This window comes from Ahaetulla prasina, chromosome 3, assembly GCF_028640845.1.
Source record: "Ahaetulla prasina isolate Xishuangbanna chromosome 3, ASM2864084v1, whole genome shotgun sequence".
In the NCBI taxonomy this organism is placed as follows: Eukaryota; Metazoa; Chordata; class Lepidosauria; order Squamata; family Colubridae; genus Ahaetulla; species Ahaetulla prasina.
Window position 1 is genome coordinate 111,041,985 of NC_080541.1, and position 25,462 is coordinate 111,067,446.

A 25,462-nucleotide genomic window follows, 5' to 3' on the forward strand; every position below is an offset into this window, starting at 1 on the left:
GTATAGATTTTAATCTGTTATTTTACAGACCTGCTTGTAATTTTTATTTACTGTACAGATTAAATTCACGGTAAACACATTTAAGGCTACTAAAATATAGTATTACAGTTACAAAATTGCTGGATTACTTTTGTATTGTCTATTTTACACATTATGCTAGACAAATAAATACAGAACTGATTTTCCTCCAAGGCAATGGGAAACCAAAAGTTTCCATAGGCTTTAACTTTCTTCTTAGATAGGACAGGAATAAGGGAAGCATTACTTTAACATCCTTCAATATTCTACTTGTATCTTAACACTGGTAAAGCTATGTACAAGTTTGATTTACTTGTGGGCTGGGACACCATTGGAACCAGCTGTTGCCAGAGCATATTTGTACAGTGATTAGGCAAGGTTATGAGCCTTTATAGTATGTCAAACATGCTTGCAAACTGATGAATGCAACTAGGCCTCAAAAGATTCTGCACATCAATTTTTTATATCCATTCCTTGAAAAGGCTGGTTTGGGATTTGAGGATGTAGATACTCCTGGAGGTCCAGCAGGATACTGTAGCCTTTCTCCCACTCTAAAACTACATGGAGCCTGTTTCTGCAGACAACTTGCATTTTTGCAGCCATATTTTTCTCTACAAAGCCAGTAGAGAATACAGTATTCTGGACTGTTTGGACAGTATAAAGAGAGCAAAAACAACCCCATTCTACCAATCTAACAGGGAACATATATCCCAAAACTCTATATACTGTCATCAGCAATCAGTTTGGTCTAGATGAGTATTGCCTGAGCAACTATAAGATGTATGGACATCAATTCCTAGAATTTTCCAGTCAGGCAACACCCTAAAGTTGTTGAGATTGGGAAACACTGATCTAGAATGCAGCTAAAAGCATTGGAGAGAAGCTGACTGATGCTTTGTACCTGCAATACCGATATCATTTTTGAATGGGTAGGTGGTTTCTGACTTTGCAAGGACAAAAGCCAAAAAAACCTTCCTCCCAGCCCATCTCCAAAGAAAAATTCTCAAACATAGTTTACCCATCACTGGAAAATTGCTGTTAAAAACCATTTCCATTGTAAATGGATGCCCTTTCTTCATTCAAAAAAACCTGCATAATTATATGTGAATTTAAAAAAGATTCAGGGAAAAAAATAGGTTCCTCCTCTTACCTACATACAGCAATCCAAAGCAGTAACATGTCTGTGTTTCATTGCAATTTAAACATTTTTTAAAACATGTCTACTTTGCAGAGACACAAAGACAGAGGGCATATCAACATTATACTTTTCAGTTGCTTCTGTTTTGTGGTCAGACTGGATTGACTTTAAATCAGCTTCAGACAATCCTGTTATGCCTGAAATGCCTGCAAAGTCCCTTCATTGGACAGTGCTCTGCTGGCTGTTTCCACCCACATTTCTCTTCACAAAAGCAATGGCCAATTGAGGGCCGATCAAATGTGATATTCAGCAGGTTCTGACCAGTTCTGGAGAACTGATAGCGAAAATTTTGAGTAGCTCAGAGAACCGGTAAATACCACCTCTGACTGGTCCCACCCCCATCTATTCTCTGCCTCCCGAATCCCAGCTGATAGGCAGGAAATGGGGATTTTGCATGCCCACCAAGCCACGCTCACAGAACTGATAGTAAAAAAATTTGAATCCCATCACTGAGGCAGGTCTTATATAGAAGTGATTTTCCCCCCAGTAAATTCACCACTATATCATTTTATCTTTTCTCAATTATTTATACTTAGTTATAGTACATTCAACACTATACCGTTTTATTTTTTTCGCAGTTACTTATACTCAGTTATAACAATGAATGTACTTTAAAAAGCTAAGTTTCAATCCAAGAAAGTTCTGCATCCAAGGCAAAAGCAATAAACAAATAAATGTGGTGTAATAAAATCATGTAAATGAAGTTATTCAGGAAAAAAATGCAGGAATCTGCTTCTGTGAAATTACCTAAGTGCAGGGATGGTCTTGAAAAAATTGAAGTACCACAGGCAATATCTAAGGCAACAAAACCAGAAAACATTAGTTTGAAAGTAGAATAAAGTGGCCAGGAGATTATATTTATAGTGGTCTAGATCCTATCTGTTGACACATCCTAGGACTGCATTGGCTTTTTTCATAGTTTCAGCACACTGCTGGCTCATACTTAGGTAATGGTCCACTAGGACACCAAGATCTCCCTCTATGTGTTATTGACTTGGCTTCACACCCATACTTTGTGACCAGTATCCCCTGCAATTTGTCCTCAGCAAAAACTTTTGAAATTTCCAAGGTATGCAAGACAAAGTGAAAAAAGCTCTAATTTCCCCCATGTAGATAAGTAAAGTCAAAGAGCTTCAAAGGTACCTGATAGAAAAATATATGCAAATATCTTCATGGTTCACCTCACTCAGGGCCCTGTATATGGAACTGAATGTGTGAGGATGAGTGTATCTTTGAGTTAGGCTCCTGGAAAAATCCCTGCAGTTTTCTTGGAAATATTTTTTTGGGAAGTGTCTTGCAATTGCTTTTTTCCTAAGACTGAAAGAGAATGACTGGCCCAAGATTACTCAATTGGCTTTATGCCTGAGATGGGACTAGAACTCATGGTCTCATGATTTTTAGCCTGGCGCCTTAACCACTACACCAAACCATAAAGCTCTGCAATATAACTTAGATAACCATGTTGTCCCCAAGACTATAAAAACAATGCAAGAAGTTACTTTAAAAAGTATTGACTGGGGTAAAAGTAAAGAAGCACTGACTCCAAAATTATAATCGCAGTGTTTTAAATATCCATTCATGTCCACAATAAATATAATGCTTAAGTAGCAGTCTACAGTATAATGATGTTCACACTACGTTTGATCGGAAGCAGAAAAGAAGCATTCCTTGCAGTTCTCTTTCTGAGCCTCACAGTGCCGCTGTTGACCAACCTCATCAGCACACAGCGGTGGAAATCGACTTTTGACTCTAAGATTATTTCACCAGTACTGTGTAGGCTGGGGAAACAGAAAAGAAGGCCAGAAAAGAGAGAATACTGGAGTTGCCAAAAAGAAACTGCATGAGATTTCTTCAACAAAAATGAGACTGTTCTTCCTTACAGAATTTTCTTCCCTCCTGATGAAAATTTGATCTGATCTGAAAGGAAGCAAACAAGATAGTGGGGAGAGGTCAAGATGGAAAGAAAGCAAAAAAAGAATGAAGGAGCACATAGAAGGCAAGTATTACTTCTCTTGCAATTATCATTCCCTTACTGGGTTGCTTCAGAGCAGATTCATTATATAATACCTGAGGAAATGACAAAAGGTTCTATTGTGGGGAATCTTGCTAAGGATCTGGGGCTGAGTAACAAAGAACTGGCAAAACGCAATGTGCATGCAGCCTCAGTGGATGATATGAAATACTTTGGAATCAATACAGAAAATGGAAATTTCTATATAAATGAAAGGATAGACCGGGAGAAAATTTGTGGTAAAATTCTACTTTGCTTGGTTAATTTTGAAATAGTGATTGAAAACCCTCTGAATATTTTCCATGTAAGCGTAAAAATCCAAGATATTAATGATAATGCCCCACAATTCCTTAACGACAATATCAATTTGGAAACAAGTGAAGTTACTTTGCCAGGCACCAAATTTCTTCTTGGAAGAGCTGAAGATGCTGATATTGGAATAAATTCTTTACAGAATTACCAGCTCAGTTCCAATCCATATTTCATTTTGGAAGTAGAAGAGAGTCAAGATGGAAATAAATTTGCAGATTTAGTTCTGCAGAAACCTTTAGATCGTGAAAGTCAAGAATCTATATATTTGGTTCTTACAGCAATAGATGGAGGTGAACCTATAAAAAATTCTACAGTGCAAATATTAATAAACATTACTGATGCCAATGACAATCCCCCCATTTTTACTCAAGAGGTCTATAGAGTTAGTCTGACAGAAAATGCTCCTATTGGAACCAGTGTGCTCCAGACTTCTGCTTCTGATGATGATGAAGGCATAAATGCTCAAATCAGGTATTATTTCAGCAACATACCAACAAATGCACAAGAAAAATTTAGAATGGATCCAATCAAAGGGATAATTACTCTCATTAAAACATTAGATTTTGAAGAAACCAAAGAATATATTATAACAGTGGCAGCAAAAGATGGTGGAGGATTAGTAACACATTGTAAAGTGCAAATACAAATTATAGATGAGAATGACAATTACCCAGAGATAACAGTGGTTTCCTTATTTACCCCACTTCCTGAAAATTCTAGGTCTGAAACTTTAATTGCTCTTATAAATGTTAAAGATAAAGATGCTGGTGATAATGGAAAGATAACTTGTTATTTACAAGATGATTTGTCATTCAAGATACTTCCATCATCCAACAATTACTACACACTCCAGACGGACAGACTTCTGGATAGAGAAAAAGCATCTCAATATAATATTACAATCACAGCAACCGACAAAGGAACCCCTCCACTGAGCACATACAAAACCATCTTGCTGCACATCTCTGATATCAATGACAATGCTCCTGCTTTTGAAAAAAATTCCTATAACATCTATGTGCCAGAGAACAATCCTTCTGGTACCTCCATCTTCAGGATTAAAGCCTTTGATCTAGATATGCACCAGAACTCACAGATCACATATTCAATCCTCACCAGCAACATTGAAGAACTTCCCATCTCTTCCTATATCTCCATTCACTCTGAAACTGGCATCATCTATGCCCAGCGATCCTTTGACTATGAGCAGTTCAGGGAATTCCAGCTACAGGTGAAGGCCCAAGATGGTGGGAGTCCCCCTCTCAGCAGCAACGTCACAGTCAGGGTGTTTATCCTGGATCAGAATGACAACAGCCCCCAAATCCTGTCCCCTTCAACAGACTCCAAGGACTCTGTCCTGTTTGAGATGGTGCCTTGTTCAGCTGAAGCAGATTATCTAGTAACAAAGGTGGTGGCTGTGGATGCTGATTCTGGACACAACGCCTGGCTCTCCTACCAGCTGATTCAAGCCACAGAGCCAGCCCTCTTCACTATTGGCTCCCATACGGGTGAGATCAGGACAGCAAGAAGTTTTATGGACAGGGATGTTGTTAAACAGAAACTTGTAATTGTGGTGAAGGACAATGGGCAGCCCCCTCTCTCAGCCACCATCACCCTGAACCTGGTGTTTGCTCAGAACTTTGAGGAAGCCCTTCCAGAGATGAAAAACCAGTTGAATAGTTCAGAGTATCAGTCTGACCTACAATTTTATTTGGCATTGGCCTTAGCTGTGATTTCATTTTTATTCCTGTTCACAGTGATTCTGGCTCTTAAAGTGAAACTCCGGCAGTCAGGGAATCCTGGATTCTTACAATGTTTTGGTCCAGGCCCACATACCAAGACTGGTGCAATATTTCCTTCAAATTTTGAAGAAGGGACATTGCCTTATTCCTACCAACTTTGCCTTTCCTCTGAATCCAGAAAGAATGAGTTTGCTGTGCTGACACCAAAAATTCATATTGCTGAGAATGTTCTTTGTGATGAAAAATTTGGTATATCTTTTGCAGAAGTTGGAGGAAAAAAATTACCTTGTGAGGTGAGATAAAATAGAAAGGTAAACTTCTTACTCTTTGTCATAGCACAATGCTATCTATATATGTTTAATTTATAGTTAATTGTATTTTTTCCAACTCTTTTAGTTGCATAAATCTATAGGTTTTAGATATATTTATCTATCTCCATAGGTTGTGCAATAATGAATCTCATTTAATATACAGTACTTTTAATATTGATTCCTATGGCATACTTTCACTGCATTGTCTGTGTTATAATGTTTATTAAAAAAATAAATATCTGTTCATATTACATTGGAAGGGATATTCTTTATAATGTATGACTAAGAATAAGACAAGAGGTTTGATTGGTTTGAGGCAGCATGTTTTCAAGAGATAATTGTTGCTTTATTATCTAATAATAAACATTTAAGTGGATCATGCATAGGAGAATGGATAAATGAGGGTTGGAAAAATATATTGTGAATATCTGCAAAATCTTATTTTCTTTGGATATTTATTGAATTTTAGATTTCTTTTATTCTTTCTTTGATCAAAATGAGTAAAAGAGCAATTTACATGTTCCAGTTTAATGCAATGCTGAATCCTTGATCTTTTAAAATTCATACAAGACTGTTCAACAATCATACATATATACAGCTTTTTGCCTGTTTGTCTAATTAATTCATTATTCTGCTCAAATAGTATATCAGATTTGGTACAAAGCATAACACAGATAAAGGTAAGTTTGCTTAATGCAGGGGTGTCAAACTCGATTTTATTGAGTGTTGTGTTTGATCTCAGGAGGCCAGGGTGGGCGTGGCCAGCTTAATGTCATTTGTGTTGGCACCTATGGTGGCCTGAGCACTCTTCCAGAGAAAATGGGCTCCCGAGCTGCGTTTTTTGGCTGCAATGGCCTCCTGCAACCCTTTTCACTAGCAAGAGGGTTGCAGGAGGGTGTCACAGCCGAAAAACAGAGCTTGGGAGTCCATTTTTGCTGGCAGAGGCACCACGGGTCGATACTTCACTGTTTCTAGGGTGGCCCTGCAGGCCAGATCTAAGCACTCCACAGGCCGGATCCGGCCCACAAGTCTTGACTTTGACATCCCTGGCTCAGTGGTGAAGTTCCATTTTTACTACCGGTTCTGTGGATGTGACTTGGTGGACGTGGCGTGGCTTGGTAGGCGTGGCTTGGTGGGCGTGGCAGGGGAAGGATACTGCAAAATCCCCATTCCCACCCCACTCTGGGACAAGCCAGAGGGTGGTATTTGCAGGTTCTTCGAACCCCTGCCCTGGCTTAATGTTTCTGTATGCTTTCCTAGTGTTACAAAACTGCAACAGGGTTTAATATGAGAAAGAGAGTGGGATAGTTTAAAATGTGCCAATACTAATGTGCTAATACTAATACAAAGGCCAACTTTCATTTCCCTAATACTCTGTGCAATTGTGAGCCAAATTAAATTAAATTATTCTAAATTATTCTATTCTATTCTAAATTCATCCTCAGAACATAATAAACTTTATAGTACACTACAACATATATTGATGTGCTTCTTCTTGGATACATTTTCTTATGATCTTGCAAACTTCAACTTTATGTTCAACTGCAGTTTATTAGTGAATCTTCTAGTATTTTTTATTGTCCCTCTTTTTTTATTAAATCAATAGTTTCATTAGAGATTGTTGACTGTACAGAGTGTTTTTCCAGTGGTTCTACAGATTCAAGGATGTTTTTGTCTGTTTTTTTTATTTTGGTCTGTAATGTTCATCTCTTCCAAATCTTGCAATAGAGAAAAGCAATTTGTTAGATTAATTTCAAAATCGCTGTTCTCCTCTAACAGTTTATCGCTTTCTATTTTTGTTTTTTTGTAATGTCTTTATCATTTTTGTATGCTCTTTTCGACAGTCTATTTTCACTTTAGTTCATACCATTCTATGGTCACTTCCAACGTTAAACTGATCTTGGCTTGCCTGGCCATGCTTGTGCTGAGCAAAAGAAATGGTGCAATGAACGCTGGATAGTTGTGAATCCTTGGCTTAATAAGGCACAAGCTGGCTACAACCACGCCTCTCCAATTATTGGAGCCCTCAGCGAGGTAGCTCAGCTGTTTAGCGGCATTGATCATCCGAGCCGCTCCCATCCCGTGCTGTCTTGTCATCAGGCAGCATCTGACTATCCTTTCTGGCCCCGATCCCATCCCATCGTGCCACCATCACCATTTGTGCCATTAACTACAGGTGTCTCCCGTCACCTGTGAATCCCCCTCTTTCCATATGTCTGTTCCCCAGCCCGCTGTTCTTCATCTGTTTGTAGCTTGTCTTGTGTTGAGCAGCGGACGCAGCGGAAGTGGCTTGACAGGTGGCCCCCTCTATGACAAAAGATTGATGACAGTACAATTGCAGAATATGGTTTTATCACTTGACATGATGTAGTCAATTTCACTTGTGTACCCAGATGGACTCTTCCATGTCCATTTCTGCTGGCTTTTTTTTTTTTTGTAAAATGAGTTCATGATATAAAGTTCCTGTTCTTCAACAAATCTACAAGTCTGTCGCCTCTATTATCTCATTCACCACTTCCATACAGTCCAGTCACTTTTTCTCCAAGTATTGTTCTTCCTTTGACTTCTGTTAAAGTCACCCATTAGTATTTAGTATCAGCATTTTTCTTTGTCACATCATTGTAAAACTCTTCAATCTCATCATTTTTCTAACCTCGGAAGGATGGAAGGCTGAGTCAACCTTGAGCTAGTGAGAATTGAACTGCCAAACTGAAGACAGCTGGCAGTCAGCAGAAGTAGCTGCAGTACTACATTCTAACCTAGCTAGGTTTTAAATTCATGGGTTTTAATTGGGTTTTATTTGTATATTTTAATTAACGGGCTTTCAAATAAGTTTCTTAATTGTTTTTATTCTGTATTTATATTTATATGTTTTTAAATGCCTGTGAACCGCCCTGAGTCCTTCGGGAGATAGGGCGGTATATAAATACGATTAATAAATAAATAAATAAATAAATAACCACTGTGTTACCACTGTGCTTTGCTTTGCTTTGCTTTGCTTTGCTTTGCCTTGCCTTTTAAAATTTTAAAGTTTTAAAATACCAATTTATAGACCGCAGTGCAATGGTCTTTGCATACAACAGACCCAGTTTCTTTTGTGATTTGCATGAGTTGTGTAATGATCTCATTTGTATATATTTGCATCATTCCTATTATGTTATTTCCCAAATGACATAAATTCCCACATTATTTCACTGAACATTCAATGGACATTCCTGAATATGGAACATTCCCCTCCTCTGCAATTTCACTGTAAGTGCATAGATCTCTGACAAGATCTGTGCAACCATACTTTTAGATTTCACCTCCAGATTTACCCTCAAGTTAACTTCAGCAATAATATAGCTCTTTTCTACCTTCCTGTTACCTGTTAGTGAATTTCTCTGCTCTCCACTTTTTGTGTCTTTTTTAAATAACACAAAGAATTTTCTTAGCGATATGTTAACATCTTTGTTTTCAAAAGTAATATGTTTTGGTAAAATAAATATAACTTAGTAATTTGGACTTTTGGAAACATTACCTAAAGTTCTTCAAAAGGTATTAAGTTAATTTAGCAGCCATTAAGTAAAAGAATGTCCCTGTGTGAGATTTTTTTTCTTTCATCCATTTTTTTCCAATTTTGTCAAATTCTTGGAGGCTGCCTAAACAGGTCCCTGCAGTTTTCTTGGCAAGATTTTTCAGAAGGGAATTGCCATTGTCTTCTTCATACAGCTAAGAGAAAGTGTCTGTCCTAAAGCCAACCAGCTCGCTTTGTGTCTAAGGTGAGACTAGAGCTCATGATCTTCCTATTTCTGAAATAGGAAACACATTAGGAAAATATTTGAAAGTTCTTGCTATAAATAATATTAAGTGTAGCATTATTTGAATTTTATTGAGGCAGGGTGATCTGTCACCAACTCATAAATAAACTGAAGTGAACCATGAATTTCCCAGAATGCTTGTCAGACAAGGGACTGAAATTAAAATTGCTAGTATCACAATGCCGCTATAGTCTATAGAATCACTTCACTTGGAATATCTACGATTCTGATATATCCATATGAAAAAAGGTAGAGCTGGGAATTGTGTAGGAAATGGCATTAAAACAGGAGACTGGAGCAATTTGGAAGAAAAAGATTTGGAAATAGTTATCTAAAAAAGATGACTTAACCTGAATATGATAAAAACTCTGGGCATGATTTAGCAAAGGGAAAACAAAATATTTTTTGTTTTAATTGATTAATTAATGCTCAGTGGAAATTACTGTCTGTAGTGTCAGGGGACACAAAAAGTATTATCAACACAAAATTCATAACTATTCATAATATCCATTATTTTATTCATGGTCTGCTTGCGAGGTTTTTTGAAGATATGTACTGTATATCTGATTATATCCCTTCATTTACTGAATTTAGAATCTTTATTTTAAAATCCATCAATCAGAAGTCATGCTGACCACAGTACTATATTAACAGATGCAACATCAATAAATAAGTGGTAAATTGTTACTGAGAAATTATGATAGTTCATTATAAATACCATCTACAAATACAATTTCCATTTAAAGTTGGAAAATCAAGCAAAATGTATATTTTTAAAAAAGCAGAGGTGAGTGAAGTATGAAAGAAAACTACAGGAAAAAAAAGAAACATATGCTGTGGATATAGAAGCATTCAGTCATACTGCAACACATTTTAAATCCTTAGCTTTAAATTGGAAAAGATAAATGTTCTTGCAATACTCTGTTTAAACCTCAAAGTGCCGCTGTTGGCCAGCACAGACTGCTAAAAAGAGTTCATGCTCAATATGCAGTTCTATCAATGCTGTCTAGGAAAATTGAGAAATACAGAGTCAGAGCTGACTTGCAGATTGAAGGAAAACGGGTTCAGATGGTACAAGAAAAAGGGAAATTTTCCTTGTTCAGATTTCATCTGTTCTCAAGACCATTTCACCTAATGACAATAAGTTTAAACGAAGAAGAGGAAAGGGTTATAGCCTATTATTGAAGAAGACAGATGGACACAAAGGACAGAAAGAATGGCAAAGCATTTACAAGGCAAGTACTGTTTATCTCACTATTCTGTTTCTCTCATTGGGCTGTCTCAAAACACATTGATTATTCAGTACCAGAAGAGATGGCAAAAGGCTTTGTTGTGGGGAATCTTGCAAAGGATGTGGGATTGAACATAAAGGAAGTGGGAAAACAAAATGTACATCTAGTCTCTATTGCTACAATGCACTACTTCAGCATCAATGCAGAGAATGGAAACCTCTATGTAAATGAAAAGATAGATCGAGAAGTAATATGTGGGAAGGCTCCACTCTGTCTTCTTAGTTTTGAAGTTGTAGTTGAAGATCCTTTGAATGTTTTTCATATAACTGTATCAGTTGAGGACATTAATGATAATGCACCATATTTCTTGGACAACAACTTCAACTTAGAAATAAGTGAAACCACTTTACCTGGAACTCGATTTCTCCTTGCAAAAGCTGAAGATCCTGACATTGGAAAGAATGCCCTCCAAAACTATGAACTTAGCTCCAATCTTTGTTGTAATTTGGAGACTGGAGAGAGAAAAGATGGAAATAAATACACAGAACTAGTGATTAATAATCCATTGGATCGTGAAAATGAACCATATGTACATTTGATCCTTACAGCCATGGATGGGGGTGAACCAAGAAAAACTGGGACTGCCAATATATGGATTAATGTCACTGATGCCAATGACAACCCACCCATTTTCACTCAAGAACTCTATAAGGTCAGATTGGAGGAGAATCTTCCAGTAGGGTCTCCTGTGCTCCAGGTTATTGCTTCTGATAAAGATGATGGTACAAATGCCCAAATCAGATATCATTTTGGTAATATGCCTGGAAATAACCATCCCATATTTCATTTGAATCCAAGCAATGGAGAAATCACACTTATGGCCCCCTTGGACTTTGAGGAAACTGCAGAATATACAATAACGGTAGTAGCAAAAGATGGTGGTGGCTTAGAAGCAAACAGCAATATTGAAATAAAAATATGTGATGAGAATGATAATGCACCAGAGATAAATCTGGTCTCCTTATTTAGCTCACTCTCTGAAGATACTCCACCTGAAACATTAATTGCTTTAATCAGTGCAAATGACAAGGATGCTGATGATAATGGAAAAGTTACATGTCGTTTAGAAAATGATATTCCTTTCAAGATCCTGCCTTTTTCTAATAATTATTACAAGCTCCTAATAGATAGACCTCTAGATAGAGAAAAAATTTCTAAATATAATATTACAATTACAGCAACTGATAAAGGAAGCCCTCCATTGAACACACACAAAACCATCTTGCTGCAGATCTCTGATATCAATGACAATGCTCCTGCTTTTGAAAAAACTTCCTATAGCATCTATGTGCCAGAGAACAATCCTTCTGGTGCCTCCATCTTCCAGATTCAAGCCTTTGATCCGGATGTAGATCAAAACTCACAGATCACATATTCAATCCTCACCAGCAACATTGAAGAACTTCCCATCTCTTCCTATATCTCCATTCACTCTGAGACTGGCATCATGTATGCTCAGCGATCCTTTGACTATGAGCAGTTCAGGGAATTCCAGGTGCAGGTGAAGGCCCAAGATGGTGGGAGTCCCCCTCTCAGCAGCAACATCACAGTCAGGGTGTTTATCCTGGATCGGAATGACAACAGCCCCCAAATCCTGTCCCCTTCAACAGATTCCAAGGACTCTGCCCTCTTTGAGATGGTCCCTCATTCAGCCGAGGCAGATTATCTGGTAACAAAGGTGGTGGCTGTGGATGCTGATTCTGGACACAACGCCTGGCTCTCCTACCAGCTGATTCAAGCCACAGAACCAGCCCTCTTCACTGTTGGCTCCCATACAGGTGAGATCAGAACAGCAAGAACTTTTCTGGAGAGAGATGCTGTGAAACAGAGACTGGTCCTTCTGGTGAAGGATAATGGACAACCGACTCTCTCGGCCTCTGTCACTCTGAACCTGGTGTTTGCTGAGAACTTCCAGGAGGCCCTTCCAGAGATGAAAAACCAGTTGAAGAGTTCAGAGGATCAGTCAAACTTGCAGTTCTATTTAGTGGTGGCCTTAGCTGTGATGTCATTCCTATTTCTCTTCACAGTGATTCTGGCAATTGCAATGAAACTTCGGCATTCAGATAGTCCCAGATTCTTACAGTGCTACAGTCCAACTTCCCATTCCACAGCTGGGGTCATATTTCCACCCAGTTTTCAAGATGGGACTCTTCCATATTCCTACCAGTTTTGCCTCTCTTCAGAATCCAGAAAGAATGAATTTATGTTCTTGACACCAAATGGTCATGCTATTAAAAGTACCCTTAATGGTGATAATAGTGTTCCTTTTGTAGGCAAGAGTGAAAATCAATTAAATTCAGAAATGGATCATGACAGTAAGGTAAATTTTATTTACAATCATTTCTTTTATTTAATATTCCATGATCTTTTTTGTGCTATTGATTCTGTAAATTGGGGATGCAAGATGTACTATAGTGTTTGTTTTTCATTTACTCAGTTAACTAAATAACTTTCAATTTGCCTACAGATTGCCTTTCACAAGCGTTATGAAATCTAGCATCTGTACTACAAGATTTAATAATTTAAAAATCCCTAGTACAACTGTTGGGGCAATGCCTCTGTTAAGTTATTGTTGTTTATAATTACATAAGTTGTGTACAATGGAAACATGCAGATCTCTAAAAGGGACAGAACATTGGATAACCTTGAATGTTATGTCTAAAGATCAGCTACATTGCAAGGTTTAATTTAGTTAATGTAATATCAATGTTGCCAGCAATCTTTCTCTCTGTTTCTTAAACTTTGAACATCAGATTCTTTACATAGCTCCTTTGTTCCTTCCATTAAACCTAATGGACATTATGGAAAGATTTTACAGAGATTGTAAGCCCGTGAAAGAGAAATCAATCCCCCTTTAGGTGCTAGAGAGCAAAACTACCACAGCAGGTCCAATTGCATCAGTGAAGGATATCAAATTCATAGTACCATATTACCTTTCATTTTATGTTGCATATTTCAGCAAAATATGTCTATCTCAGAAACTAAGGAACTTTAGGCTTGGGATAGAATCCCAGAGGCCAGGGGCTTTCTCAAGTTTTGTTTTGTTTTGTTTTAAATCAGAGAAGTTTTCAATATAGGGATAAAGAGTCTCTTTGGATAGTGATATGGATAGCATATAAATTTAATAAATAAGTAATAAGTAATAATTTAAAAATTAACATTACTTTCTCTCTATCTTGCTTCCCAACCAACCATTTTCTAACATGCTGAAACCATAGTGTTGGAAAGTTTCAAAAAAGAGATGCAAGGAGCTAAGTAGGAGATATTTTTCCATGGAGAATATTTAGAGCAGTTCTAGAAATAATCTAGAATCACCCTCATTGCTTGCAACAGAAAGAAAAGCCACAGAAGCCTGGAAAGTTCTGCTGATTGTTGATTTTTGAGCATCAGACTCTGTTCCTAGTTTTCTCCATATTTTTCTCCATAAATTATCATATTTATATTTATATTTATGCATTCAAATTGTTATATTTTTTTCAGCATTTCTATATAAATTATTGCAATTATTCCTAAATTTATATCCATAAGTCAAGAAAATCAGGTTTTTTTACAAATCTTTTTTGTCACCCCAAGACCCTTTGAGGTTTTTCAGTACAGAGTCTGAAAGACTTGGCAATGAACTGCTTTTTAAGATTTCAAAAGTTATAGTGCAGAAGGACCTTTATTTCAGTAGGGGAGATAGATAAATTCAAATGTACGAAATGTACGAAAAGATCATCCTAATGTATAATGATACCCATTTTTAATACCAACCTCATTTCCTTTGTTTTTTTTTTGACAATAAATATATTGTTTCATGGATAGTCACTATTTACTATACTATAGACGAGAAAATTATGTATCAAATTGCCCACTGTTTTTTGGTTATATGTGCATGTAATTAGATTTTCTGTACTTGATTTCCAGGTCTAGCATACACCGTGGATTTTCTTGTCACTTTCTCCATTATAATGTTTCTCCTAAAGAAAATGAAATTGTTGGCAAAAATGTTCTGGGTTTCTTCATATGTTATATAACATATGTTATATGTTATACAGCTTAATTCTAATAAGCTACTTTTAAACAATCTCATTCTTTAGGCAAAACTATTCTATATATCAAGACTGAACATGGGAATTCAATCACTGTTAAATCAAGAAACTATAAATTGAAATTCAAAATTAAGTCTTTTATTTTTACTATAGTGTTGTGGATGCAGATATATTCTAAATTTAAGACTTTAGTTTTGCAAATATAATTTCAACGGGACCAAGTTTTTAATTATAATATTTTCATATGCATTATTGGGACTTATTCCAATTTATTTCTTAATCATGGGGTTCTTTAAGTCAAATTCTTGACACATAAAATAAAGATTAGAATGAAGCTCAATGAAATATAGGAAAACAATTGTGTGAAGTTATTAGCTGTGACTTCAGGACTAAGAAATGGAGTGAAAAATTAATCCTCAAAATTTAACAGCTTCAGAAGACAAAATGTGGAGAAACTAAAAACAGACCAAACATTTCAGCTGTAATCAGTTGAACAACACATATTTTCACTTTCTGGCAGCTTCCTGTCACTCGTCAATCACAAATCTCCTTGGTATTTCTTAACAAAATAGAAATAATAATAGCAAAATGTTCCTAAAATCACAAAAGAGGAGTTATTCTTTTATTTTTATTTATGAGGACCCAGATTGTTGGGGACAATATGCTGACTCTGTAAACTGTTTAGAGAGGGCTGTAAAGGATTATGAAGCAGTATATAAGTCTAAGTGCTATTGCTATTTCTGTTTATTAACATCTACCAAGTTGATACATTCCCTCATTCCTCAAGAAACAGAGAAAAAGTCTTTGATAGGAAACTGCAAAGGATTTGGGACTGGGAATAAAGAAGGTAACTGATTATATCATCCACTTTGTTTCTTCAAGCAAGACTATACATTTTGCTTTGGATTATTAGAATGCCCATCTACGCATCACAAGGCTAAGGAAGAGAAATGGGCTCAAAGAAGGGAGTGTAGCTTCAATTGTGAGATTACAGCTAGAAATTTGATTAAAAATTAAAAAACTGAAGTAGAATTCACTGATATTAATTATCATGCTCCTACCTTCCAGTCAGAGAAGCTAGCAATAAACATTATTATTATCTCTTTTATTCATTAAACATGAAACTCAGTCAACTGAACATTCAAAAATGCATCACAAATACCATTGACTGGTGCTAATGGTTGATACGGGTTGCTGCCAGCATCCTAGGTATCAACCAAGTACCTTCTTAAAAATATATAATGTTCCAAGTAGCTCAGTTTTTTGCAGTTCAGCTGGTGTTATTGCAGGAAGCTGCAATTTCTTGAAGTGTTTTGTGAAGTTCTTGAACACAGTACCAAATGCCCCGATGACAACCGTTACATGTTTCATCCATAGCCGAGTAATTTCGATGGCCAGGTTGCAATATTTCGTAATTTTTTCCAGTTCTTTTTCTTTGACTCTGGCATCTCCTGGTACAGCAATATCAATAAACTGTATGCTTCGGCCCTCGACAATCATGATATCTGGCGTGTTGTGTTCCAAATGATGATCCATCTATATTCAAAAGTCCCACAAGATCTTCACCATCTCATTTTCAGTAACTTTTTCCACTTTGTGCTCCCATGACTTTTCGGATACAGGTATGTTGTATTTTTTACATAATGACCAGTAGACTAATTTAGCAACTCGATCATGTCTACCTTTGTAAGCAGTTTGCGCTGCACTCACATATTAAGTGTGAAACAGTTTCAACTTTGTCATTGCAGAGTCAGCAGTTTGGATTGTCAGTGGATTTTTGTATCTTCACTTTCATGGCATTAGTTTGTAGTGCTTGTTCTTGAGCAGCAAGTATTAAACCTTCCGTTTCTTTCTTGATGGTTTCTCTCTTAAGCCAGGCCCATGTCAAGTTGTTACCACATTTTCCTTCAATGTTTTTCAACTGCTGTCCATGTAGAGCTTTGGTTTTCCATCCACTTAATCTGTCATCCAACTGTTTTTCCTTATATTCTGCCTTTGTTTCTGTTGTTTTTATAATGTTTTCCATTTTCACAGCCTGCAACAATCTTTCTGTGCTTTGGTTCACATAATCATTCAAACTTCATTTTTCTTCTTCTGCAGTTTGATGGATTTGCAATAGCCCTGTGCCCCCTATTCTTCTTGGCAGGTACAACCTGTCGGTATCACTTCATGGATATAAAGCATAGTACATATTCAAAAGTTTATGCGTTTTCCGGTCCATGTTTTCCAGTTCAGCCACAGTCCAGTTGATGATTCCAGCTGGGTATCACTGGAACTGCCCATATATTAATGGCTTTAATTATGTTTCCAGCATTCAGCTTTGATTTTAATGTTTTGCATTGACTCTTTGACTTTTCCATTCAAGATGTTATCTGCTTCTAATATGCCTAGGTATTTGTAACTGTCATCCTTTGCTAATGCTTTCATGATGCTTCCATTTCCCAGTTCTATTCCTTCTATTTTTTCCAGTTTTCCTTGGTGCATACCTGTAGATAGTATAGCACATTTTACAAGTCCAAAGTTCATTCTGATGTCGCTACTGAACATCATCATCATCATCATCATCATCATCATCATCATCATCATCATCATTATTATTATTATTATTATTATTATTATTATTATTATTATTATTATTATTATTTTATTTACACAAAATGACCGTATACACAGCAAACAAGATAACTATGCTGGATTTTGTATCACAGATCACTAGTCGCACACTTCCCAAGCGTTTAGGACTGTGTAATGTATCAGCGAATTATGCGAGCAGATCCCAGTAAGGTGGCTTTCTGCAGCTGACCAATGGTGATCTTGTCAGTGCCAATTGCTTTTAAGTGCTTGCCTATTGTTGTTGTTGTTATTATTATTATTATACACCATTTTTTTGTTTGTTTATTTAATGTCATGTGAGTATAATTCCTCAAGCTCAATAATATTTGGGAAAAATTCTGTTATTGTATAGAACAGTTTGTAAATTGTTGATAACATCTTTAACAAAATATTAGTGATATAATGCATAAGATAATTATGGGAGAAAGGTTATTTCCATTTCTTTTTTTATTATTATGCAATTTTCTTTGTTATATATAAAATTTCGATATTCACAATAGCAGTGTACTGTCTGGGTACAATCTCTTTTACATACACATAATAAATCTTGTACGTGCAATAATTATGACTGTTTTTCTCAAAATCTATTTGCCATGGTCTTTGCTAATCCTTATTAAACATTTTCCATTGTTTAATTAAACATCCTGTTCATTTTTCTCTATAATCAATTTATACTATCTGACATTACAAACATAATGTCTTATACTAATTATTCAATATTCATTATTTAATTACAATTACTTCACCTTTGTTTACATATCCTCCTTGATTCTAAATTTCCAACTTTGCTTCTATTTTCTAACCATTAATAAAATAGCTCCCAAGTTAAAGAGTAATATTTTCCCCATTTCTAGTTTCTACCTCTATACTAATTTTTAATAGAACAACTCCTATATTAGACTGTACTCTACATCTGTCCCTCATCTCTTGCCCATTTTCATATCTCATCTCTTATTGACTTCTTGGCACATCTCCCATATTCCTCCCTTGGGGTCTTATATCTTCTTATATCATTCATGTTTAATCTAAGTATTTCATCTCTCTCTATCACTTCTTCACTCTGTTGAGCCTTCAGTAGACCTTTCAATGATCCTTTCCTCACTTCAGGGGTGTCCTTCCATGTGTTCTCTTCTGTTTTTTGATCTCTTAAAGTGTAATTTACTTTTTCTATTTCATCAGCTTTTACTCTCTCTTCTTTTTTTTTGGTATCCTTTGTCATTTTTCCTCCCCTGTCATTTCCTCTGTTCTTTCTATTTGCTTCTCTACTTCCTGGATTTCATATTCATTATTCAGTGTCTTATGCTCATAATTTTCTGATCTTAAACTACGTCCTGTACTAATTCCTTTATCTCCTTATGATTCCTTGTCATCATTTCCTGCATACCTTGGAGAAACAATAATATTTCTTTTAATAATACATTTATTTCCCCCATTATACCATTTTGCCTTATTTTAATGAATTAAAAAGTTACTCAGTGATCTATTCAGATCCCAATGTCCCAGTTATTCATCTCACCAAGAAAGCCAATATTAGAGCACTTCACAAAATCACTCCCTTAACTAGTCTGTTAGCAACCTTCACGTAATTTCAAAACAAATCCAAGCTGTTTCCCAGTCTCACACTGTCCAGCATATTTGTAATCCTCAAGTTCTAAAATTTGAATGTTTTCACAATCTGTCTCCAAACACCAAGTATAATCAATTTACAGGTATTGTTTAGTGTATGCCAATTAATCTGTAGACTAAACAACTTTCACTCCAGTAGATGTCACTGTTACTCTTTTTCTCCACTTTTGCTGCAAATAAAATATCTCCAAAAATATTTTCCAATAATTTTCCAAAGGCCTTCAAATCAAGATGGCAATAAAAGTATAATCCAATATTTTGAAACAATTTAAATTGCTAAAAACTAGCCAATCCAGTCTATCCTTTATCTTTAAGGTTGCTTCTACCTGCAATTTCTTTTCTTTCTTTTCCAAATCTGACAGTAGCTCCAGGTCTTAGTTGCCGCTATTCAACTCAATTGAGTCCCACTTTTCAAAGGGGGTGTTTTTTAGGGGAAATTCCATGGCAAAAGTTAGAAAGTTCTTACCCAGACTGAGCACACTGTTACAGGATCTTTCCTTTCTTCTCTTTCATTTCAACTGTCATGGCTTCGGTTCAGCCATAATGGCTGTTTTCTCTTCCACTGGTTAAAGGGGCTTTATTTGGGTCAAACAAGGAGACTGCACTCTCCTCGCAACCACCGAAGCATCCTCTCTGTCTTCTACACCCCTACAGGGTGACTTTTGGCCCTGCAAAGCCTCCTGACTAAAAGAATTTGACAGGACTTTTCGAAGCTACTGGTCATCCACACCACTTCGCCACAACTTTGGCTGCTTTCCAGAGAAGCTAGCAATAAATATTATTGAGAATACAATACCGGATTGCAAATTTCCATTGTTAGAAGCTCAAGACTTTGCTTTAGGAGACAATTCTATGCAGGTGCACAAAATCAAATGCAGTAAATATTCTGAGTATACAAACAGTTTTTGTGATAAATATATTGTTTTGTGATAAACAATATATTGAAATATATAATTCTTGTGATAAACAATATATTGAAATAATGCTGGTAAAGCACTTGGATCATGAAAAAATCTTTATTCACAATATTGTTCTCGTGGCACATGATATTGGAGAGCCTGTTAAGTTCAGTTTACTGTGATGGATGTTGATGATAATGCATCTGTTTTTAGCCAATACTTCTATAAAGTAAATATTTGGAGCCACAATAATCATATTAACATTTCTTGATAATAGAGAAAGAAACCAACAAAAAATTAAATATTTAGAAAAATCCCACCCAAAGCTTCTGAAATAGATTACATGAATGCAAATGTGGGGGAAATGAAAATTGTAGGAAATTAAGATTATGACAATTCTGTACATTATAACATTGATGTTCAAGTTCTGGATGATGAAGATTTATTGGACAGATCAACCCCTACTATGTGTTTTATGGATCACTTCCATCCCTAAATATTATCCATCCATAACTGTGATAATCTTTCTAAATTTGCAAGATTGAAGACTTGTCAAAACATCAGATGTTCCATTCCCAAGAACTTCCCTTTCAAATAGCAAGATCCTATGGTAATTGTTACAGTTTTCATACAGGAAGAGCAGTTTACAATATCACTGTTATTAGTTGGAGATCTGCAATCAGTTTACACTGCTTATTTAAACAACTGGGGGAAAGGCTAGAGGGGACTCCTTATTTCCTGTGCGAAGGCAAATGAGTGAGACAATTGCAGAATAACATACTTCATCTGTTCATCACAGTGGTTCAGTGCTTTTCTGTACCTACTTTCTGTTAATTCTGAGATTGGAACTATGGCATGCTATCTTTCAGTTATGAGAGAATGAAAGAAATTCAATTCCTGATTAAAGCACAGCTCCAATATGTCAGTACTTCTCTTCATCATGGATGAGACTCTTGAGACCACCCCTCCCACTGGAGGCTGAACTGGGGTAGAGCTGGGTCCTCAATCTTCTGATACACATTACCTGATCACTGAAGTAGTGGCAATAGATGTGGATTCCGATCAGAATGGTTGGCTCTCTTACCAGTTGGTGATAGCAATGAACCTGAATTGGAATTCTACTGAATTCCACACTAGTGAGATCAGGACAGCTCTTTTGTTTCTGCAGAAAGATACATACGGTAATCCTTTGCTGAAGATATTTTTGAGGTAGTAAGGATTTCCCAAAAGTGCAGATGAGCTATCTTAATTAAATTTGGGTTCCTTAACATTGTGCAATATTTGTTTTTATCTATGGCTATCAATGATGGAGAAGGAATACAATTCATTTGGTATTTTGCACCAAAATTTCAATATTTTTTTTGTATATGAAGATACCTTTATCACACATACAAACTATTTGTTCTCATCAAAAACCATTTCTCTTGTGCATAAATATGCTTGTCAGAATGAAAGAGCAAGAAAATATCAGTTATTTGTTTATTCTCCTTATGAAGGAAAGACATTATGAAGATGTTTCTCATCTTAAATAAAGCTTTATATTTGTTTTGAGTGATCCTTAACTTTCAGCCTGATCACTGCAGATACAAGCTTAGTATCTCAGTGGCTAAAATGGTATTCCTAAAGAAAGAATGCAGGGATTTTCACTTACTATTTTCACCTATTCTGATATGGAGGAAAATATGGAGGAAAATTATTAATGTAACCATCTACCAAATCACCCAAAAACAAATGTGGTGTATTTCTTCATCTACTAGCCATTGAGAATTTCCACTGCTAAGCAAGGTAGTTGTTAAGTGAATCCATCTTCCTTCACTGACTTTGGTTGTCGGAAGTGGCTGAGAAGGTTGCGAATGGTGATCACATGATCCTGGGATGCTGCAACGGTCATAACTACATGCCAATTGCCTAACGCTTGAATTTTGATCATGTGACCCTATGGATTCTGTGATGGTCATAAGTGCAAGGACTGGCTATAGATAACTTTTTTCACTGCTGTTGTAACTTTGAATGGTCGCTAAACAAATTGTAAATTGAGGATTATCTGCAGTATGTTTATGCCTGCTGGTCAACTTCAGACTGGAGAAAAGAACTCAGATGAGTAAATATTTCTGTGTGTAACAAATTAATGTGAAATAAATATGAAATAAAAGTTTTGTACTAGGATAGCAATAGCACTTATATTTATATACCGCTTCACAGTGCTTTATAGCCCTCTCTAAGCAGTTTACAGAGTCAGCATATCACCCCCAACAATCTGGGTCCTCATTTTACCCACCTCGGAAGGATGGAAGATACTGCACTCTAACCTCTGCGCCACTGTGGATCCTTCTCTTTCACCCCTTTCTTTCCCTGTCCCCTCTGACTTTAGCTGAAAATGCAAAGATCAGCTTTCTTTAAGTACTTGATCAGGGCTTATATTTATATATTTACCTTGCTGATGTTGTAAAGTACCTGTAAAGGTGGTATGAGATTTGCAGATGCTATATAAGGTTCTAATATAAGGTTCAGTAGAGAGCCCTGACTTCTCTTTCAACAAGAAAAATAAAATAAGCAAAGAGAACATAACCTGTACAGCCACTGAATGTGGAAATAAACTTTGTGAACAGATATTCTTCTCTATTAAAAAGAATAACAGATATTGCCATTAATAGAAATTGGGAGAAGGAGGGAACAAAAAGAATATAATATAACTACAGTGTACTGTCTTTTCACAAGAATCCATTAATGAGCATTCATTGATTTGGCTACAAAGAATGAAATCAACAAAGTTTGATCAAAATCAGTCATGATGTTCTTCTAAAAATAGGACCATGGAAGATCAATTAGCACAAGAAAAAAAGGGGAAAGTGCTAAGTCCCCCATTGCTGAAACATTGGTTATCTTTAAAAAATACTGCAAATAATATTATATTTAGTGAGATATCTCTAAATATTATATTTAATGAGATAACTAGTAGCTATATTTTGTAAAGCCTAAAACAATGTGGAGTTTGATGATTTGGGAGTATGGAGTTTTGTGTGATTGAAAATAGTACATTGGCTACTTTTATTTGTAAGTTAACAATAGACCAAGTGCAAAGTTATACAATTAGGAATTAGAGAAGAATAACCATATTGCCTGATTTGATACTTCTTCTTGTAATCACTTCTAATTCTATGTGAGCTGATGATTTCACATGACTGCCTGACATTCTTCATGCTCCTCTATGCCGCTTTTGGCTTCTCTTTTTCAAACACCTTCACTTTTCCTAAGCATCTGGGCCTTCTCCTATAACTTTTGCCATCACATTATGTGTCCAAATTATTTAAACCTTACCTTTCTTATTAGTATTTCTGGTGAGCAGTCTAGTTTTATTCTGTCTGTAGAAGTTATGGAAAAGAGCCTAGAATAAAAATTATAAACTGATTATTTATTAAATTTTTTAATCTGTTTTCATTATTGTTATAAACAAGTCAAGGCCCCAAACATTAAAGATTAATAAATATTAATAAAACATTAAACGTTAAAGACCTTGGAGTTTTCATGTCAAATGATCTAAGTGCCAAAGCCCACTGCAACTACATAGCAAAAAAAGCTCTAAGAGTTGTAAACCTAATTTTGCGTAGCTTCTTTTCCAAAAACACCACACTACTAACCAGAGCATATAAAACATTTGCTAGACCAATTCTAGAATACAGCTCACCTGTTTGGAACCCTCACCACATCTCTGACATCAATACAATTGAGCGTGTCCAGAAATATTTTACAAGAAGAGTTCTCCATTCCTCTGAAAACAACAAAATACCTTATCCCACCAGACTTGAAATCCTAGGCTTAGAAAACTTGGAACTCCGTCGCCTTCGACAAGACCTAAGTTTAACTCACAGAATCATCTATTGTAATGTCCTTCCTGTCAAAGACTACTTCAGCTTTAATTGCAATAATACAAGGGCAACCAATAGATTTAAACTTAATGTAAACCGCTTTAATCTAGATTGCAGAAAATATGACTTCTGCAACAGAATCATCAGTGCTTGGAATACTTTACCTGACTCTGTGGTCTCTTCCCATAATCCCAAAAGCTTTAACCAAAAACTTTCTACTATTGACCTCACCCCATTCCTAAGAGGACCATAAGGGGCGTGCATAAGCGCACAAACGTGCCTACCGTTCCTGTCCTATTGTTTTTCTTTTCTTCTTCCTATATATGTTTATATGTGTATATACTACATAATCTTTTTGTATGATGTTGTGACAAATAAATAAATAAAATAAAAATAAAACATACATAATACTCCTTCCTCCTCTTATTTTCCTCACAACCAGCCTATGAGGTGGGTTGGGCTGGGCTAAGAAAGAATTGGTCTAAAGTCACCCAGTTGGCTTTCATGCCTAAGGCAAGATTAGAACCCATGGTCTCCCAGTTTCTAGTCTGGTGTTTTTACTACTAAACCAACTGTGATGTCATGTGGCTGCAAGAAAGACAAATGCTATTTTATCTGCATCACCGAAAGTGTTCAGCTTTATCCTGCATTAATCACAGTTCATCTCAAATACTTTGTACTTAAACACCATTGTTTAAGAAGTATTAAAACTGGAACTGCTTTAAAGAAGGGGACTGAGGAAGATCAGGAACTAGAAATGTAATAGTATTAAGTGAGTCTGAAGGAACTAAAAATCTTTAGTTTGGAGAACAGAAGATTGATAGAGGATATGAGAACACTCTTCAAGTTCATAAATGGTTGTCATATAGAAGACCACCAAGGCCAGTACCGTATTGTCCCATATTTATTTTATTTTATTTTATTTTATTTTATTTTATTAAATTTTTATACCGCCCTTCTCCCGAAGGACTCAGGGCGGTGTATAGCCAAAATAAAATAGAGGATATATACAATTAAAACGAATTAAAATATAACAATTACTAAACGACTGAGAATTAAAATGAATTTAAAATTTAAAATATTAATAAAACCCAATTTAAAATCAATCTATTTATGCCAGTCCCGCTTGAATAAATAAATATGTTTTTAGCTCACGACGGAAGGTCCGAAGATCAGGCACTTGACATAGGCCAGGGGGGAGTTCATTCCAGAGCGTTGATGCTCCCACAGAGAAGGCCCTACTCCTAGGGGCCGCCAGCCGACATTGTTTGGCGGATGGCACCCTGAGGAGACCCTCTCTGTGAGAGCGTACGGGTCAGTGGGAGGCATAGGGTAACAGCAGGCGGTCTCGTAAGTACCCGGGTCCTAAGCCATGGAGCGCTTTAAAGGTGGTAACCAAAATCTTGAAGCGCACCCGAAAGACTACAGGAAGCCAGTGCAGACTACGGAGCAGTGGTGTTACGTGGGAGCCACAAGCGGCTCCCATTACTACTCGCGCAGCTGCATTCTGGACTAACTGCAGCCTCCGGGTGCACCTCAAGGGCAGCCCCATGTAGAGAGCATTGCAGTAATCCAGCCGAGACGTAACCAGAGCGTGAGTGACTGTGCATAAGGCATCCCGGTCAAGGAAGGGACGCAACTGGCGAACCAAGCGAACTTGGTAAAAGGCCCTCCTGGAGACGGCCGCCAGATGTTCATCAAAGGACAGCCCTCCATCCAGGAGGACGCCCAAGTTGCGAACCA

At 36.5% G+C, this 25,462-nt stretch overlaps 3 protein-coding genes across 4 annotated transcripts in view; all 3 read left to right on the forward strand.

Moving 5' to 3' along the window:
• The window catches only part of LOC131194047 (protocadherin gamma-B5-like), a 39,311-nt gene extending 33,883 nt beyond the window's left edge, over positions 1-5,428 (forward strand). The window contains exons 2-3 of one of the 2 annotated variants that reach the window (XR_009154099.1): positions 3,099-3,212; positions 5,297-5,428. Coding sequence is in view for 1 of the 2 variants with exons in the window: in XM_058174601.1 (XP_058030584.1) it covers positions 3,099-3,116 (18 nt within the window). In the remaining variant the exon portion in view is untranslated. Of the gene's footprint in view, positions 1-3,098; positions 3,252-5,296 lie in introns of those variants that run through there. The other variant, XM_058174601.1, reaches the window with a different exon arrangement.
• The window catches only part of LOC131194044 (protocadherin gamma-B5-like), a 44,998-nt gene extending 20,399 nt beyond the window's left edge, over positions 1-24,599 (forward strand). Inside the window, exon 3 of the mRNA XM_058174598.1 lies at positions 16,464-24,599. The gene's annotated coding sequence lies outside the window, so the exon portion shown is untranslated. The remainder of the gene's footprint in view (positions 1-16,463) is intronic.
• LOC131194996 (cadherin-23-like) overlaps positions 1-25,462 on the forward strand; it is a 240,846-nt gene that overhangs the window by 67,043 nt on the left and 148,341 nt on the right. The gene's annotated exons all lie outside the window — the stretch shown is intronic.